Below are 16,832 nucleotides of genomic sequence, written 5' to 3'. Positions count from 1 at the left end.
GACGAGTTGGACTAACAGGCTGACTTCAGCCAGCGGTAGTTTCTTTATTAGCTAAGGTATCCAAACCAGGCCCTTGCTCTACATCTTGGGATTTATGCGGACACCTCTCTTGCTTTGGTGACTAATCAGATAGTTGATCAGTTTGCAGGCAAAATGGGAAGTTGGTATCTCAGACACAAACATGGCTCTGGTTGGATCAGAGTTTTGCTGGGTCTGACATAGACCCAATCCTTTAGTAAAGACCAGCTCCATTTGACGGTGACCAGTTTTGTTTTCTTCATCATTTCTTGAGATGAATTTCATGGTTGCTAATGGCTTGTGGATGGCTCGCAGCTGATTGGCAGAAAGTGTGCCTTCGCCATCCACTCAAGTGGACACTGTGGGATGTTTGATGGGTGTTATTTTGTTGCCAACACATAACACCCCTCTTTGAGAGGTGCCAGACTTAATGACAGGGGATGCCAGACTGTTTCTGTTGTGAGGGAGGACGTGTTTGGACGCCGGCGGTTGCTCGGTTAAATGCAGGTGCGCGGCCGCACGTGTGCCAGTGGCAAATCCTGTTCCGCTTTTCTTTGTTAAACTTGAGAAGTGTAAGGTTGGATTAGAATGAGTCACAGCTCAAAGTGAAGTGTAGCTGTGCGGCTCGTTGAGCTGTTTAAACTCTGCAGTCGGAGCTCTGATCTTAATGTCAGTAACAATAGGAGCGACGACTGATCAAAGACGCTGTTTTTTTTTCATTGTTGATGCTCTTACTGCTTTAATGCTCAGCTGATTCTTCTAGATTTCTTCAGTCTGTATATATATATTTTTTTTTCCGATTTTTCTGAGAGATTTTTCATGGGCCAGCCCTCTCAGCCTTCCCAGGCCGCCAGCGTCTAGGCTCAGTGTGTCGGTGTGGGTTAGTAGCTTCAGACGGTTTGTCGGCTGCGCTGGGAGACAGAGAGGGGGAGGCGTAGGGGTTGGTGTCAAGAGGACAGCAGACAGTTGTTAAACGCTCAGACTCTCTTCTTTCAGCTCTTCACTGATGCTGTAGCTCTCTCCTGCCTCTCTCCTCTACGCCCTGACGTCCTTCATGACCAAATCCCCAAATGGAAACTCCTACACAGACCTCGCAGTCTTGAGGTGTTTTTTTTCTCTTCTGTCCTTCTGCAAATCATGTCCTTTCATTGCTGTTGGTTCTCTTTTTTTCCCCCCTGTTCTTTGTCTGTGGTAACAACTGTATTGCCTGTTTCTGCCTTATTTCATTGTTCTGTATCTTACATCCAGACCTTTTTCTTTTTGTCCTATCCAACCTGATTCACACTCCATCCTGTCGACTGGTGTTCAATCAGTCACGCCAGCTGGTGTCCTTGTGGACAGACATCAGTCAGTTTGTCGACTGCATGGCAACAATGCCATGGTAGTTACACTGCCTGGCCACTCCTTTTTTTTTTTTTCCACGGCAGCACACACACCGTCTGCAGCGTTACCATAGGGTATAGAAGGTAGCGGTGACATCAGTGCTTCGTAATGCTTTTTGTCCTCACGTCTAAGAGGTGGTCACTCAAACGCTTTTGAAAATGCATGTCGTATAAAAAATCTATACCTCCATTCCTTTTTCACATTCTGTGATGCTACAATAACAAACTACAATTGATCTGAGTGAATCCCCACCACCCCTCTCCCACACACACGCACATGCACACACACAAACACACCTTCAAATCAGACAAAATCGGTGCCAGTGCTGGTTTGTGCAGCAAAAAATGTTTGTGCCGCTATCATTTTAAACATGTTAATACTTGTTTCCAGGGCTCATCAAAGGTCAATCAGCCCTCTCTCTTATATACTCTGTCAGGCAAATAGTAGATGAGTTGTTCTCACATCTTCATTACGTTTTGTGACTTGAGAGGATTGAGCCTTCTGCTAACTAGCTGCTAACATCCCCTTGCTTGCTAGCTAGCTGTTTTGCATCAGTTATGAGTAAGTGCAAATGTATCGAAAGTTGTCTGAATGAGGTTTGTACATTTCTGTGGATTTAATGGTCTTAAAAGTCATTCATAATGCTCTTAAAAAGCATTATGAATGAAGTTTCTAAAGAAATTATGTTTCTGGAACTGACGGGTCGAAACAACCACTAGCGGCTGAAGTTGTGGCAAGTTGCAGACAAGGCAAAACTAAAAATTTTGGTTAGTTTCCACTGAATGCAAGTTTTAGTCTTTGCCTCACATGCATGGCAATCTACAGAAATCCAAGCTAGCTACTTGTACAGTTTAGTTAAATTTAACCTCAAGCAGTTGTGGAAGAAATGGGAGTAAATGTCATGAGCGGGTTAGGAAGTCTGTGCTTCCCTTGGACCAAACCTTTGCATAGGGGAACCAGAGGAGGCAAAATCTCCATGTGAGATGCAAAGCAGTCAAAACGACAAACTCAACAAATGCACAAATATTTAAAATGGCAACAAAGAGATTAGAAAGAATCAAAGATGGCTGAACACTGCTAATTCCAGACTTTAACAAAAACAAAAAAGTCATCTGAGAAGACCTGGGGGCGGCAGTACTCGCACTCCAAATGACATCTTTTCATTGAAGCTATTTAAAGTAATACTATTTTATTATAGTTGATAAATAATACAGCTGTTGATTTCATCTGCAGCTTGTTATTGCAGGGCAGCCAGATTTAAACACATTCTTAATAAGTCCAAACGAAGCCCAGCAGTCCAGCCTTGACTCGAGGGCATTCTAATGCGCTCTCGTCTGAATGTTTTTAGCTCGTTACAGCCTCACAGGACGCTCATTGTTTTTGGCTCTTCGCTGGCTTCCTTTAACCAGATTGTCCGTCTGTGCAGAAAAAGATCTAATACATTTAGAGACTCAAACACGTTAGTTTGATCAAATGAGACACAAATTAGTCATGCTGTGTGTTATCAAATGAACCGAGGCATGTGGGGGTTTTTTCCCCCAGAGTTCATAATTTATCTGTTTTGTTTTGTACTTTGTTTAGTTGTAAATTATTTAGAAGTTTTTATTTGTGGCTGCACTGTAAAAACACAAAATCTTACCAAGTATTTTTGGTCTGGTTTCCTGTGCAGATAACTTTTTAGCAAGATAATTGCTTGCTTTAAGTAAATTATTTCTTATTATTGATGAAACAAATACTAATTCCACTGAAAATACTAAATTTTATCAAGTGTTTTTACTCTAGTTTTTAATGCAATATCTTAGTTTTGTCTTATTTCAAATGTACTAACTTGCAAGTGACTTTTTATAACATGGGGAAATGTCTAGTTATAAATGAAATAGACTGCCAAGAGGATTTAGTATATTTTTAATCAGTATTAAGAAACTATTTACTTAAAAAAGCTGCTATATCTTATTGAAAAGTTGCTTTTAGGTTAGTTGTCTAATTTCAAATATGCTAAGATATTTGCTCTAGAAATTAGACTAAAACTACTTGATAAGATTTTGTGTTTTTGCAGTGTGTATTTTCTTCTTCCTTTAAGACTTTTTGCCTCTATTTGTGCAACAAATTACAAAAACAAATCTTTTGTTTCCTTCCTCTCTTTTTTACCACACTTTCAACCACAGCATTTTTTTTTATGTACGGGAAATCTATTTTCTTATTTTAAGGTCTGTCTTCCTTTAATACTTCATCTGTAATATGATTTTTTATTTTTTTTTGTAAATGTACTCCGTCTTCTGATGCAGCATGCTGCTGACTTTAACGAGGATCTCAATAAACACAAACATAAACCTGCCCTTGCCTTCTGCCTCCAGGAGTCCGATGTCCCCCCCAGGCCAGAAGGCGTCCACCCCCCGGTGTTCTCGGCTCTGCGCCAGTCCAGAGTGGTCTCATCCACCTCCGAGGAGGAGGAGGCCCTGACCGAGAAGTTCCTCAAGATCAACTGCAAGTACATCACCGACGGCATGGTGAGACGGCAGGCAGCTGCAGCCGGCAGCGTGACGCGCAGAAAAGCTGCAGAAACCGTTCAGCCTTACATGAAAAGGAAGTGGATGAAAGTGGTTCTGTTGGTGTTAAACTAAGAGAGCAAGTGAGCTGCAGAGCCGCCAGCTGCAGACACTAAACACATTTAATATCTGAGCTTATTTTAAAGCCTTACTACAGAAACAGCTTAGAGCCATTAATCAGTGCTAAGTTGTTACACAGGTTAAAGAGTAAATGTTTTATTATCATAGTCAAACAAGACTGCAAAGAATGTTTAAGGACGGAAACGAAAGACGCTCCATCATGGAGCCGAGTGAGTTTTTGATCAGAAGAAGCAGCGAAGTCGAGACTTTAAAGAGGCGAAAAATCTTTTTATTCAGACATCAGTCAGCCTTAATGTGCTGTGGCTTCTGTTAGTGGTGAAAACGTGAAACCACAATGTAGGAAACACCATGTGTTTTATATTTCATCCACTGGAGTTCAACACGGGGGGGTCGGCTGATCATGAATCAGTTAAAGCTGAAAGGTTAAGCTGGGAATCATCTGATTAGTAAAAGGAACTAATAATTCAAATATCCAGACATGATGTGCTAATGTTCACTGTAAACAATCAGTTAATCACATGATAAATTAAAATGAACTCAGTAATTTCCATTCTGATGATTAAAGGGCAATTTTGCTTACAGAGAAACATTAATTAATTTATTTATGGGTTTAGTTGTGTTTTATTTTTGGATGTTTAAAATATCTTCCAGTTCCAGTGTTAATTGCTCCGTATAAAGTTAGTTAATTAGTCTTGAGAAGGCAAACTTTTACTATTCTATCATCAATAGATTACTTTAAAACAATCTCAAAAAGACAATATTATCATTTATTGCAATAACTTCTGGGAGAGTTTATCGTCCAGCAAAATGTGTCATCATGCTGCTTTTCACTCTATATTTATCCCTGATAAATATATCGGGGATACGTTGTGATTCCTTATTCTTCAATTAATATGTTAAAACAGGGGTTTTAACTTCCTAAAACAGGGGTGTCCAAAGTGCGGTTTGGGGGTCATTCTTTTTTTTTTTTTTTTTTTTTGACAAAATGTGATTATTTGTCTCTAGAGACCTTGAATTAACAGTTAACAAAGCGGACCCATTTCTTTTAAGGAGACAAATTTTCAAAACCTTTTTATTGTTTTGGATCTGCAAATATTTACACATCCAATTCCAATAAAAAATGTGATTATTGGTTTAATTAAAGTTTTTCAGCTTAGTTTATTATTAAGTAAGTAATGTTAATTTTCTCCCTGTTTTCCTTTTATTTTTTTGGCCCAGTAGTCCTTTTGTCCTTTTGACTTGACGATTTTGGCCTGTGCAACAGAAAGTTTGGACATCCCTCTCCTAAAACCATTAAACTTCTTTTAATTTTCTCATAGATATAAGCATACTGTGGTGAAGTTAGACTTATTCCTCCAATTTAAAGAGATTTAGGCATTTTTCTATAAAGGCTGTTTAAATAAAAATAAGTTTTCAGCTGTTTAGCTGAAAGTAAAGTCTCATCAGATTTGTTAAATTAAAACTTTATGTATGCTGCCAACTGGGAAAAAAGTTGCTCTGCAGCAAGTTATTTAAAAACTAACCAGAGCTAAATGATATCCAGTGTTGAACAGTGTATGTAATTTCAAAATTTTGTTTCAGTTTAACGTTTGTTTCAGACAGGAAGAGACCTTTCTGTAGAAGAGCAGAACAGAGAATACTCCAGCTCCATGAATAATTTCAGAGCGGCTCATCTGCAGCCTGACGGCAGCCGTTTGTTTCAGCTGGATGCGGTTGGGATGGCTGCTGATAGGTCTGCAATGACTTCAAACAAACTGTAGCTTCATTTGTTATTTAACAAAATCGTTAGCTGGTGATAAAAAGCCACAACCGTGAGTAATTTCTCTGCATTTTAAACTCTGATCATGCGTTCAGTGCAGCCCCACTCGGTGGCTCTTAGCTCTGGTTTTGGCATGTCCAACACTGAAAACCAGACGAGCTCTGTCACAGTGAGCGTGTGTGTCCGGACGACTGCTCTGCCCTGTGGTCCCCAAAACACCCAGTGATATTAAAATTCAACATGTAACAATTAATTTTTACTCGAGGCAGTTCATATCTGTTTGCCTCTCCGTTTCCCAGGGCGCGGTGAGCGGGGTGCTGTTGGTCACGCCCAACAACATCATGTTCGACCCCCACCGCATGGATCCGCTGGTTCAGGCCCACGGATGCGAGGAGTACGGCATTATGTGTCCCCTAGAGGAGGTGCAGTCGGCCGCTGTCTGCAAGGAGATCACCGACCCGAAGATCAGAGAGGCGGTCCCCGAGTAAGAACATTTCCTCTGCTCCGCTCTGGTGCTAGCACACAAGTCATGTGATCAACAGCCAGATGTTACTACCGGTGTAAACAACGAAGACAACGACAGGAAGTAGTAGCAAGATGATGGTTTGTTTTGGGATTTTTTTCAGACAACATGCAGCTGGCTCCAACAGAGCTCACAGCATCACACAGTTCATAAAAAGTTGTGTGCCATTCCAGCGTGTTGAATCCATAACTCTTCTGTAAAATCACAGACTACAACCTGTAGTTGGTGGTGTAGCTAAAACGTCTGAATTAGACGCCGACGTCTCCTCTGATGGCTGATAGATGACGAGCGCTACAACCATGACTGAATTATGAATATATCTCATGTAAGTGTTTACATCCATCGCTGCCATGATTTTTAACAACTTATCACGTGAACAAGTTTATTCACGTGTGATTTTAATGTAAATTCTTATTTAACCGCAATTACGAAATTGTGTTTTTTGCAATATCAGCTGAATATTGATAAAGATTTGCGCACATTCATAATGAAGACGCAGCTTCCGTCTCATTTCAATCAGTGTCGTTCTCTGCTGCACCCAGGATCAGACGGCATCACAATGCACCACTCTTTAATTCTTTCCCCCCACACGAGTAGAAGAAAGGCAATTATACCAAGGTTAATGAAGTGTGTGTGCTTTCTCACCTCATTATGCAGCAGAAGTAGGTTCTACAGGTCTCCTACGTTTATTCTTTGTTTATTTTATCTTGGGTTTGTTTCAGTGCCTCTGAAGACAGAGACGAACAGCACATGGCAGAATGAGCCGCTGTTTGCCAGCTTCCTTAGAGGCAGAGCTGTGTTTAGCTGGCTGAGTGTAGCTAATGACAGGTTTCTGTGCCAGGTCCAGCTGTTCTCCCAGCTGAGACCCAGCGTCTGCGTCTTCTGTTTGTCCTTCTCTCTCGCCTGAACACGACACTGGGCAACAAGTGGAGCTAGGAAGTGTGTGAAGTCTCTTAAACGAGAATGAAGGTGACGTCACGACTGCGAAGGCAAAAGTTTTATATGGATTTAAGCATTTTTTTGTAAATATTTTGTTTTGAAAATCTTAAAAGTGTGGCGTGCATTTGAGTTTGGCCCTCTCCAAGGAAACCATTTGTTATACCGTCTTTTAGAGCTACAAGTATTTTGTCTCCACCAGCTTTGCACATCTAACGAGATTCATATATAGCTCATCATTTTTTACAGAAAGCTCCTGTAAAATCCGGTCGAGTCTGGAAAAATTATGACCAGTTTCCTTTTGGTCAACATTGAAACTACAATTATTAACCAAGATTACTCGGTGAATTTGGAAACTCGAAGAGCTCTGAATTCTCTTCAAACATAAAATGTTCTTCTTCCAGTGAAATGACTGACAATTTACTTATTTCAATCTAGAATATTATACCATAATACAATACAAATAAAATGAGCAATGTAGTGCTTGTCTGAAACTAAAAATTGAACCATGACGTGTAGTAAAAGTCTCAGGTAAACGTGGCTCATGGCGCCAAATCAGCAGAGCGACACAATCAGGAGGGGTGACCTGAATTTAAAACGGGTTTGATTTTCATGCAACTCATACGATCAACAATCGGATGAGTGCTGGTTGTGAAGTGTTAAGTGCTTCTCGTTACCCCCTGTATATTGACCTAGACACAAGAGACTCGGTCCGATCATAAAACTTGCCACGGAAAATCATCTGAAATGTGCCAGAAAGGTCCAAATCAAAAGTCACTATCATTTAGGACGTTGTCTAGAGTCTCCCATGGAGCTTTCTATTTACAAACCAAGCTACACTCCCTAGAGGCATTGCACCTCCTCTGAACATCATCCTATTGCATCGCAACAAATCCTCTAAAAACAAACATTTTCTCTTGTTCCTGCTGAGTGGTTTGCACCCTCTGCTCTTCTTCTCCTTCAAATTTGTGTTAAGGTTCCTCTTAACCATTTCACTTTTCCACCTTTCGTTGTCAGTGACCTGGAGCCTCTGCCGGCTGAAAGACACCCGTCCCAGCAGAAAGACCCAGCGGAACAGCACCTGAAGGAACCGGGCCCCAACGGAGGCAGAGGCGCCGTCCCGCGCAGCACCGAGGGTTCCATCTCCGAGGACGTCTTCACCGAGACGGAGCTGTCCCCCATCCGGGAGGAGGAGCAGGCATCCACCGAGGACCTCCGCCAGGACAAATCGTCCAGCGCGTCAACAGAGTCTGTGCAGACTGTCACCGTGGCGGCGAGCATCCGCGACCTGCCTGGCCTGCCGGAGGAGCCAGACACCACGAAACCAGAGGAAAATCCACCAGACACTGCCACAGTGAATGACACCCAGACCCCTATGGGGCCCAAGCAGCACAGTGTAGAAAAACCACCAAGCACACCCACACCCACCAACACCACCAGCAGCAACACTAGCCAGACCCAGGGGCCCAGCAGCAGCAGCAGCAGCAGTGCCCCTCGCCCAGGGTCCCAAAGCTCAGTCACTACTTCTGTCCCAGCCAGTCAACAACCGGACGCCAACCAGGAGGCCGACGTCTCCAGAACAGACACTATGCAACACGGCACGGAGGACAAGGAGAACGCAGAGTCGATGCAACAGGACAACACACAGAACTCTGAGGGTAAACACACTTCCTCAGAGATTTTTACCCCAAGCTGCAGATGCAAGGACCTTTGATTGAAGCCAATCAAAGTGAGCCAAACAAGTCCTCTCCTCTCTGGTTCCTGATAACCTTTCTGTTTCCACTCTGCCTCTGCGCGGGCAATCGGAATACAAAGACGAAAGGAAAAGACACGCTCGCCGTTGCTATCGGCGTCGCAGAAGCGTTCCTGGCCTTATGACGGGTTTTCTGCGGCGCTTTGATGTCCGGCCGCGGTGGCCTGGGCGATAAACTAAAGCCCATCAAACGCCACAATGCCACAAATGTGCACAGGGTACCCAGAGGGGAATCTCTGTGAACAAATAAATCCCACATCAAAATGCCGTCTGAGGCAGCATTCAGGCTGCTTTTATTTATATCTCGCATCCTTTTCTGTTGCTGCTTTCATGGCTATTTATACAAATAGTAAATCCCACATTCCAGGGCAGAATTTATCTGATTTGATTTTTTACTTCCTCCTTTGAAGGTGACGGCCTATGCCCTTGTACACACGTAGCTGGGTCTTTATAAAAAAAAAAACAAAACAAAAAAAAAAAAACAAATATGTCCGCCACACATTAAAAAAATATATATCATACTCACAGGACCGGTTTCCAAAACGTTTTTGTCCGTATTAACCTGCACAATTCTGCAACTGAGTGTTGTTTTAAACATCCCAAACCAGTGTAGTGCAAAGCTAAAACCTGTGTCAGCCAATCAGATTGTTTCTAAACAACCTTGACTTCCTATTAGGAGTTAAACAGATATATAGGTTGAACTACTTTTAAATAGCATATTAAAACTGTTTGTAGTTCTTAATACACTTTTCAATAAGTTTTTTAAATATATGAATACAATGCAGACAATGATGACAATATCAATTGGGAAGAAAGTATGTGGATATAATGTTGCATTATTTGTTGCAGATTATAATGCGCGTGACCCTAAATCGGCAATTTCCCATGTACACACGCAAACACAACAATTCTCAAATTTCCACTTTGGTCAAAGTTTTTATTAATCATTTTTCCTGATATTAAACAGAGTTTTTGTGTTGAAAGGCCAAACGCATAAAAATACATTCATTTTATTCCAGAGCTCCACTCAACAATATTTATCGAAAGAAAAATTCAAAACACCACACTGCCGACAAACCAGATTTGACGCAACATTTATGCTAAACGAATGTCATAATTATTTAACAGAGGATGAAATAGAGAAGATATTCCAAAAGTCAATGTTTCTCTACATATTAAGTAGCAATGTCTGTGGGTTGGAGAAGTCTGTGGACCTTTTGACTAAAAGTGGTTAAAAAACAAAAATAAACTAACTGTAGAGCAATATTTCTGGAAGCTTAATAAATAACTTGGGACTTACCTTTAATACACACATATTTAATTTTAATAAACCTGAAAATGAGTCACTGCTGTATTTATGTTCTATGTCACGTAGCTTATTGACTCAGCTGATCCCTGTATGCCTGAAGCACATTTCTTCATACTTCAGAAAAAAGTGAGACAAATTACTCGCTATAGAACTTCAGGAAAGTATTAGATATACTGTGTGGAACAAAGTCATAATCAGTAATTACATTATGGTGTTTTTGCAGTGAAACATAACCCAATTTGTTGCCGCAAACAGCAGCAACTATAAAAGTCTCAGTCTGCCACCTAAAAGCCGCTGCAGTTCTAGACGTTACTGTGATTCTGAAACAGTTTCTCCCTCCATGATGAAGCAGCATAAAAAGTGAGAGGCAGAAATCTGTTTGGTGATTATTCCCACGCAGATGTCTGGGCACCGCTGAGCGGCCCATTATTCGGAAACACATTCACAAAGCCCACACAGGAAATAGCAACTTTGAAGCCAAGCTACATCAATCTTAAAGAAATGCAAGGCCACCCCTTCAGCCTCCTGGGGTTGTGACCTTTGACAAGGCCTCTGATACTTTCTGTACTCCGTTTACGCCATCTATTACGTTAATGGGATTCACAGATTAATGCAAACAGAGTAACGGAAAGAGGAAGGACTGGTTTATATTGGATTTTAATTGGGCTTTTTAGAGTAAAGAAAGCTGAATACAAATGGATATCACAGTTTTCAGATTTGTATTTGTAAAAAAAAAAAAACACTGTTGAAAACCTTTCCCTATTCCTTCCACCTATCAAATACATTTTGTTGATCCATCAAATAAAATCCCAGTAAAAGTTTCTGGTTGAAACCTGACAAAATGTGAGAAAATTAAAAGGAGTTGGAGTATTTTCATTGGAGGTACTTTAATTATGAACTAAATATTGAATTCTCAATATTTGAACACATTCACTAATTTATTGAATATGATTGTAGGTTAAATTCACTTTACCACCGGTTTTGAAGCTTAGGTGAGGGTATATTACAATCATAACTTTTTGCAAAGTTTACTTTTCATCTGAGCTCAGGCCTGAAGGTTGTATTCGTGTCCTTGTCTCGTCCAGGTACAGGGTCTGCTGAGGGGAGGAAGCACCGCTCTCACAAGTTCCTGTGTCTGCGAGTGGGGAAGCCCATGAAGAAGACGTTTGTATCCAACGCCAGCGCCTCCATGCAGCAGTACGCCCAGCAGGGCAAGAAAAATGAGTACTGGTTTGCCGTGCCACAGGAGAGGTCAGTGCGACGCCCAGCAATCCTGAGCCGAACGCGTTTTGGGTCAAATTTCAGGATTTAAAATCCTAGACGTTTGCTCGCGCTAATATTAGAGAACATCTTAAGATATGGAAGGATTTTACAGCCACCCCGCACTTGGATTTGTCCCTTTTATACAGCACAAGTCCCTTTTAATATGTGACAAACTCATTTAGCTAACTTCCGAGGCTAAAACATGCTAACAGATGTGATCATAAACTACATGATTTGCACTGAATGCTATGCTAAACATAAACTATGGACCTGGCGTCGTTTTGTGTTTGAGTTTTTCCAAGTTGGCTCAGCCAGTCTTGGTGCTCTGCTGCCAAGTAAGCAGTACTCAGAATTACATTTGGAGCTCTTCACGCAGGAGGGAGACACATTATAAGTGACTGTCTGCTTCCACACAAGTCCTCGTAATGTGAAGAATTATTCCCACTTGCACTAATGGTTTAATTTGATAAGTTACTTTCATTTAAAAAGCCATTCATTGAAGTCAGATTTGGAGCTAATGTAATACAGCACTCTGCTGATTTAGTGTCGAAGTTAGTTTAGTTAGTTACACATGTTCTCACTCAGGCTGGTAATTGTCGTCAGAATGGATATCAGGTACTTCTTGTAGAGGCATAAATGGTGTATAAATAAAAGTTTTAAAATAAATCCACATTTTGTAATCTTGCGCTGAAAAATATAACATTTAATTTGAGAGGGCATTCAGTAGACAACAAATCCCATGTTAGGAAATTACTTTTGCCAAAAGCACATTCAGTATATTGAATCACAATCTTGATAGCTTAGATTCAGTGTTTGGTAGGCAGCCATTGTAAATCCATTGCCATATGTTAGAACTCTGCTTGTGGATAACAAGCAGAGTTAGGGGAGGAAGCACCTCACATTTAGCCACTTAGCTCCATATTTGGTGTTCTTGATGCCCTCATCCAATAAGGACCATCTGACCAATCAGATCAGAGCGCTGAAGGAAAGGCATGCAGACATTGCGTTAGTGGAAAAGGAAGAGTAGCAAGAAAAGTAAGTGTTAATTTCAGCTGATATAGTCATTGCCATGATGTACAAAGATCACAAAGTCATGTTCAATCAAGCAGCCCTGTATATATTTTCTACAAGTGTGCATAACGCTGACCTCTCTTCATCTTTCTCCTTGAACTTGGAAGGTAAAGCTCATGTCTGCTTGTCCCCACCTTACAACAGCAAATCTGCTGCAATGCACGTTTCTCTTGGGTGTAACAAACAAAGACAGGGTAGAATCAGAGCTAACATTAAAATCTGACGCTGCTCCTTATTCCTCATCTGTCTTTCCAGATAATCGATTACAGAAGGCTGACGTGTGCTGGGACATGATCCTAAATCTTTCTGATTGCCACAACATCCTTCACGGCATTGTTAATTCAAATAGGCTGCTGTAGCTTGACCTAGATGGGAGGTGACCTGTGAGATGTGTCTCTTAGTGTTGTGTCATTACTGAGTGAAGAGAGAGGCAGCTGAAAGGCCCACACTCACCTGTGACCCTGAACACAGCTTTCCACTGCTCCGTGTGTAGTTTACTGAGATCATGTTAAGAACCAAATTGTAAGACTTAAAATGTGGAACACTGAGGATCTTCCAGATGACAAAGGGTTCTTCCAGCATCTACAGCAATAGGAGTCGGTGTTTGATTTCAATGGTGATAGTTGAGTCAGTACTGTATTTGTCCTCTTCTTCTGCTTATATTGAAGAAAATGTGAACAGTGTATTTGACCTCCCTTGTCTGAGAATAGAGTTTTTGTTTTCGTGTTAAGATAAAATCAAATATCAAGTGTACAGAAATACACAACAGATTCCACAATGGTTGCAAATTCTTTTACATAATGTCCATATGAAGAAAATTATAGATAATAGTGGTTATTAGTAAAGGTGCCCCATCCAATAAAACTGCCGTGGTTTCCTTAATTTTGGGTAATTGGCAATCAATCAATACTTGCACGTGAAATTAAACTCATCTACCTCGGCTAAGACCTGAAAATCAGCCGCTGTTTCCCTTTTGTTTTACCATGAGAGATGACTGATTGACAGACCCATCCACCTGACCATGTCTGATGTTGCCAACTTTGCAACTTTGTCAATATATTTCACAACTTTTCAGACAAAAAACATCTGTATCAACCAAAATGGGAATCAGCATTTCCGACTTTCTGGTGATCATCCCAGAAAAATCCGAATCTAGTTATAGTCCAGCATTAATATCAGATATCTATTTCGGTCACAAGTTTTATATCAGTGCATTCCTAGTTGCTAAGATAGAAAGTTTCTTTTTAGACTCTACAGATCTTAGCTAGCATGTTAAATGTTACAGCTTATGACAAACAATTCTAGAAAGACTATTGTTTTAAGCTCTGAAAACAATATGGCAGCATAACTCAAGATTGCAAATCTGCATCAGAATAAATCTCAAGTCTTCTGGGACATGCGCAGAAACCAAGCAGCATGTCAGCACAAACACCGTGTACCATCACCCAGGGTTAGTGTTTTGCCAAAGTTACAATGCAAAAATATTAATAGCTTTCAGCTGTTTATTTCCAGCTTTAAACATTAAAATTGTATCTGGGTTCAGTTTCTTTCCTTCTTTTTTTTAAATTAGCTCAGTATTTAAAGCAATTACACGTTCACCGTGTGCTTCGTTTTTCAGATCGGAGCACCTGTATGTATTCTTCATGCAGTGGAGTCCAGACATGTATGGCGAGGGCGTCAGGGGGATGGGACAAGAACCCGGGTTCATGGTGGTCAAAAAGAACGTTGCAGCAGAAACCCCCGACGACGAGCCCATCACCGACCTTAATGTGAAGGAGTGGGAGGTAAGGTCAAGTTTCCTCACATGGCCAAGAGCCGCATCTTTGTTGTTGTATCAAACCTCACAGATATGGATTAAGTTTACAGCTCTATGCTGGTTTAATCTATATCCTGTGAAACCCAAGTTTTATGTGCTAGGTTTTCTATTCATTTGAATGCTAAGTTAAATGTTAATAATTGATTTGCTTTCATTACGCAGTGCATATTGTGGATGTATCGTGTAGATCTTGTTTGAACGCCATTTGAATTTTGTAACCGTCAAGCCTCTGTTTTGTACTCTACTTCTGTATTTTTGCACTGTTTTCGTACCACTGCATATTTTCTTTTTTTTTTTTTAGTTGTAAATCTGTCAACTTTCTATCACTTTGCAAGTTATGTAAAATGTCACACTTGCTTTGCTTGGAAATGTGCTTCTCTGAGCTTCCAACCAAAGTGTTTTGCATGTTTGTGTAATTTATTTTTTTAATTCCTCCGAGTCACTGTATGGTAGTTCCATCACATGTCGTGTGATTGTCTCTAATGTCGGTCAACGTTTGTCACCTTCAGTTGCTGAATGACAAATGACCGACGCCACAATGAGTTACTTATGCTTTTTTAGTTATGAAAGACTCTGAAGGAAAAGTGACACTGATATGGGTTCTTCCTCTTTGTGAAAAAATTCTGTTGCCGGAGGAAGTGATGATTGTGATGGTGATGATGATGATGATGATGACTGTAGATTGAAATTTTTGCTTGTCCAGGTCAGTTTGGTGCTGCTTTGCGCTGAGTAGGATAAGATCTTCTATAGTCAAACGAGACTTGTTTCCACCCCGGTGATTAATGCAAGGGGTACATTCATTGTAGGGGGAAATTGAGACGACGGAGGCTGTGCCCTGCATTTAAATTTTAATGAAAATGAATGATGTAGGAAACAAAGTGGACTGATTTGTTTGTCTGTAGACTTCAGGCAAACAGGCAACATGATCCATTACATCTGAATAAATAAATAGGAATCGGAAGCAGGAGGTTTTAGCAACCTGAAGCAAAAACTTGTTGCTTTCATGGCTTATTTTGTCCAGCTGTATATTTAAAACTTGAAATAGTTTATTCAAATCCCTATTTTAACACACAAGACAACTTGACAGTTTAAAAACGCTCTGGGACAGGGGTGTAGCTGTCTCTTTAAATTCTGTCGGTTATGAGATGGGTGTGCTCGAGTTCCTCTTTTAACCAATAGGACGCCGTTTTCCGTCCAATCCAGTGTCGTCATTGGAGCTCAGCGATGACACGTAAGTCAGTCATTGCGGCGTTGAGGGGCATGGAGGGGGGGAAGCTTCTATTTCAGTCGACCAGTCTCCCAGGCTTTCTGCCAAACTCCCTCTGCTAGTCTCGGAGTGACACGGAGAAACTTAAAGGAGGTGTAATGTGACTGTCCAGCTTTAACATCAGCCAGTGAGCAGGAAATGTTCTCTAGGAGGGGGAAGGACCAAGACACACGGGAGACTTCCAAGTACACCTGTGTATGTTGTCTGTGCTCTCTTTCATGTTCTCAGCCTCTAGCGGCATATATTTCTTTATGGTCAGTTGTTGTTGTTAGCGCGCTAGGCTAACGTGCTAACGGTGCATATGTAGCCTGCTGGGTCTTTACCCCGTTGAGTTTTGCGGCAGTTTTATGGGGAGATAAGCCGCTCCTTTTTCACAACTGTTTGTATTGACTCTGTTTTGGTCTTCTTGGCAACGTGAGTCTCTATAAGCTGTTAAAATGTCCTGTAGTAACACGTCCCCGAGTTATTACACAGCCAATTGTTCATTTCCTTTTGACTTGGCTTGTTTGCTCTTGCTTTCTGTCCAAAATATACAACTCTTACCAAAATACTGATTTGTTTTTTTATGACATTATTTCTGTTTATCTTGGTTGAGTTAAATTTCAATTTCTCAACTGGAACAAAACAACTTTAGCTAGAGTAACAATAATTATTATGTAATGTAGACTAAGACTTTAAACATCTCTAGCAAAAAGTTGCACATTAACTTACTAACAGAGTAGAGCATATTCTTAAGACAATGTAAGACTGTATCATAAAAAGTATATCAATTTTCTACAGTAAAATCCTCACATTTAAACATTTGTTTTTGCACCTTTCTTACCATTTTAAATCATCACAATATTTTCTTATATTTTATTACCTAAATATGTAATTTATATACATACATTGTAATGTATGTATAACGGCAACATGTTTGTTTAAAAAAAAAAAGCTTTTCTTATGCTCTTCTAAGATGTAAAGCACATCTGCATTTACCATTTGTAAAAGTCAATCTGAGATCCTGAATCAGATGGACAATCTGAAAGCTTTTAAATAGCCTGGTGGTCAAAAATGACGTGTAATAGTAGCTGGATATTAGGTATTGATTAAAACAATTCAGAGCTT

At 40.6% G+C, this 16,832-nt stretch overlaps 1 protein-coding gene across 8 annotated transcripts in view; it reads left to right on the top strand.

The window, feature by feature from the left end:
* Window positions 1-16,832, top strand: part of oxr1a (oxidation resistance 1a) — a 188,692-nt gene that overhangs the window by 164,123 nt on the left and 7,737 nt on the right. For 7 of the 8 annotated variants that reach the window (XM_007550516.2, XM_007550514.2, XM_016670639.1 and 4 more), the window contains 5 exons: window positions 3,756-3,908; window positions 6,087-6,271; window positions 8,264-8,904; window positions 11,394-11,559; window positions 14,261-14,426. In XM_007550516.2, the coding sequence (XP_007550578.1) occupies window positions 3,756-3,908; window positions 6,087-6,271; window positions 8,264-8,904; window positions 11,394-11,559; window positions 14,261-14,426 (1,311 nt within the window). Of the gene's footprint in view, window positions 1-3,755; window positions 3,909-6,086; window positions 6,272-8,263; window positions 8,905-11,393; window positions 11,560-14,260; window positions 14,427-14,450; window positions 15,921-16,832 lie in introns of those variants that run through there. The other variant, XM_016670643.1, reaches the window with a different exon arrangement.

This window comes from Poecilia formosa, unplaced genomic scaffold (genome assembly GCF_000485575.1).
Source record: "Poecilia formosa unplaced genomic scaffold, Poecilia_formosa-5.1.2 Scaffold36, whole genome shotgun sequence".
NCBI lineage: Eukaryota > Metazoa > Chordata > Actinopteri > Cyprinodontiformes > Poeciliidae > Poecilia > Poecilia formosa.
The sequence above is the reverse complement of the archived record's forward strand: the minus strand, read 5'-3'. Positions and strand labels throughout refer to the sequence as shown.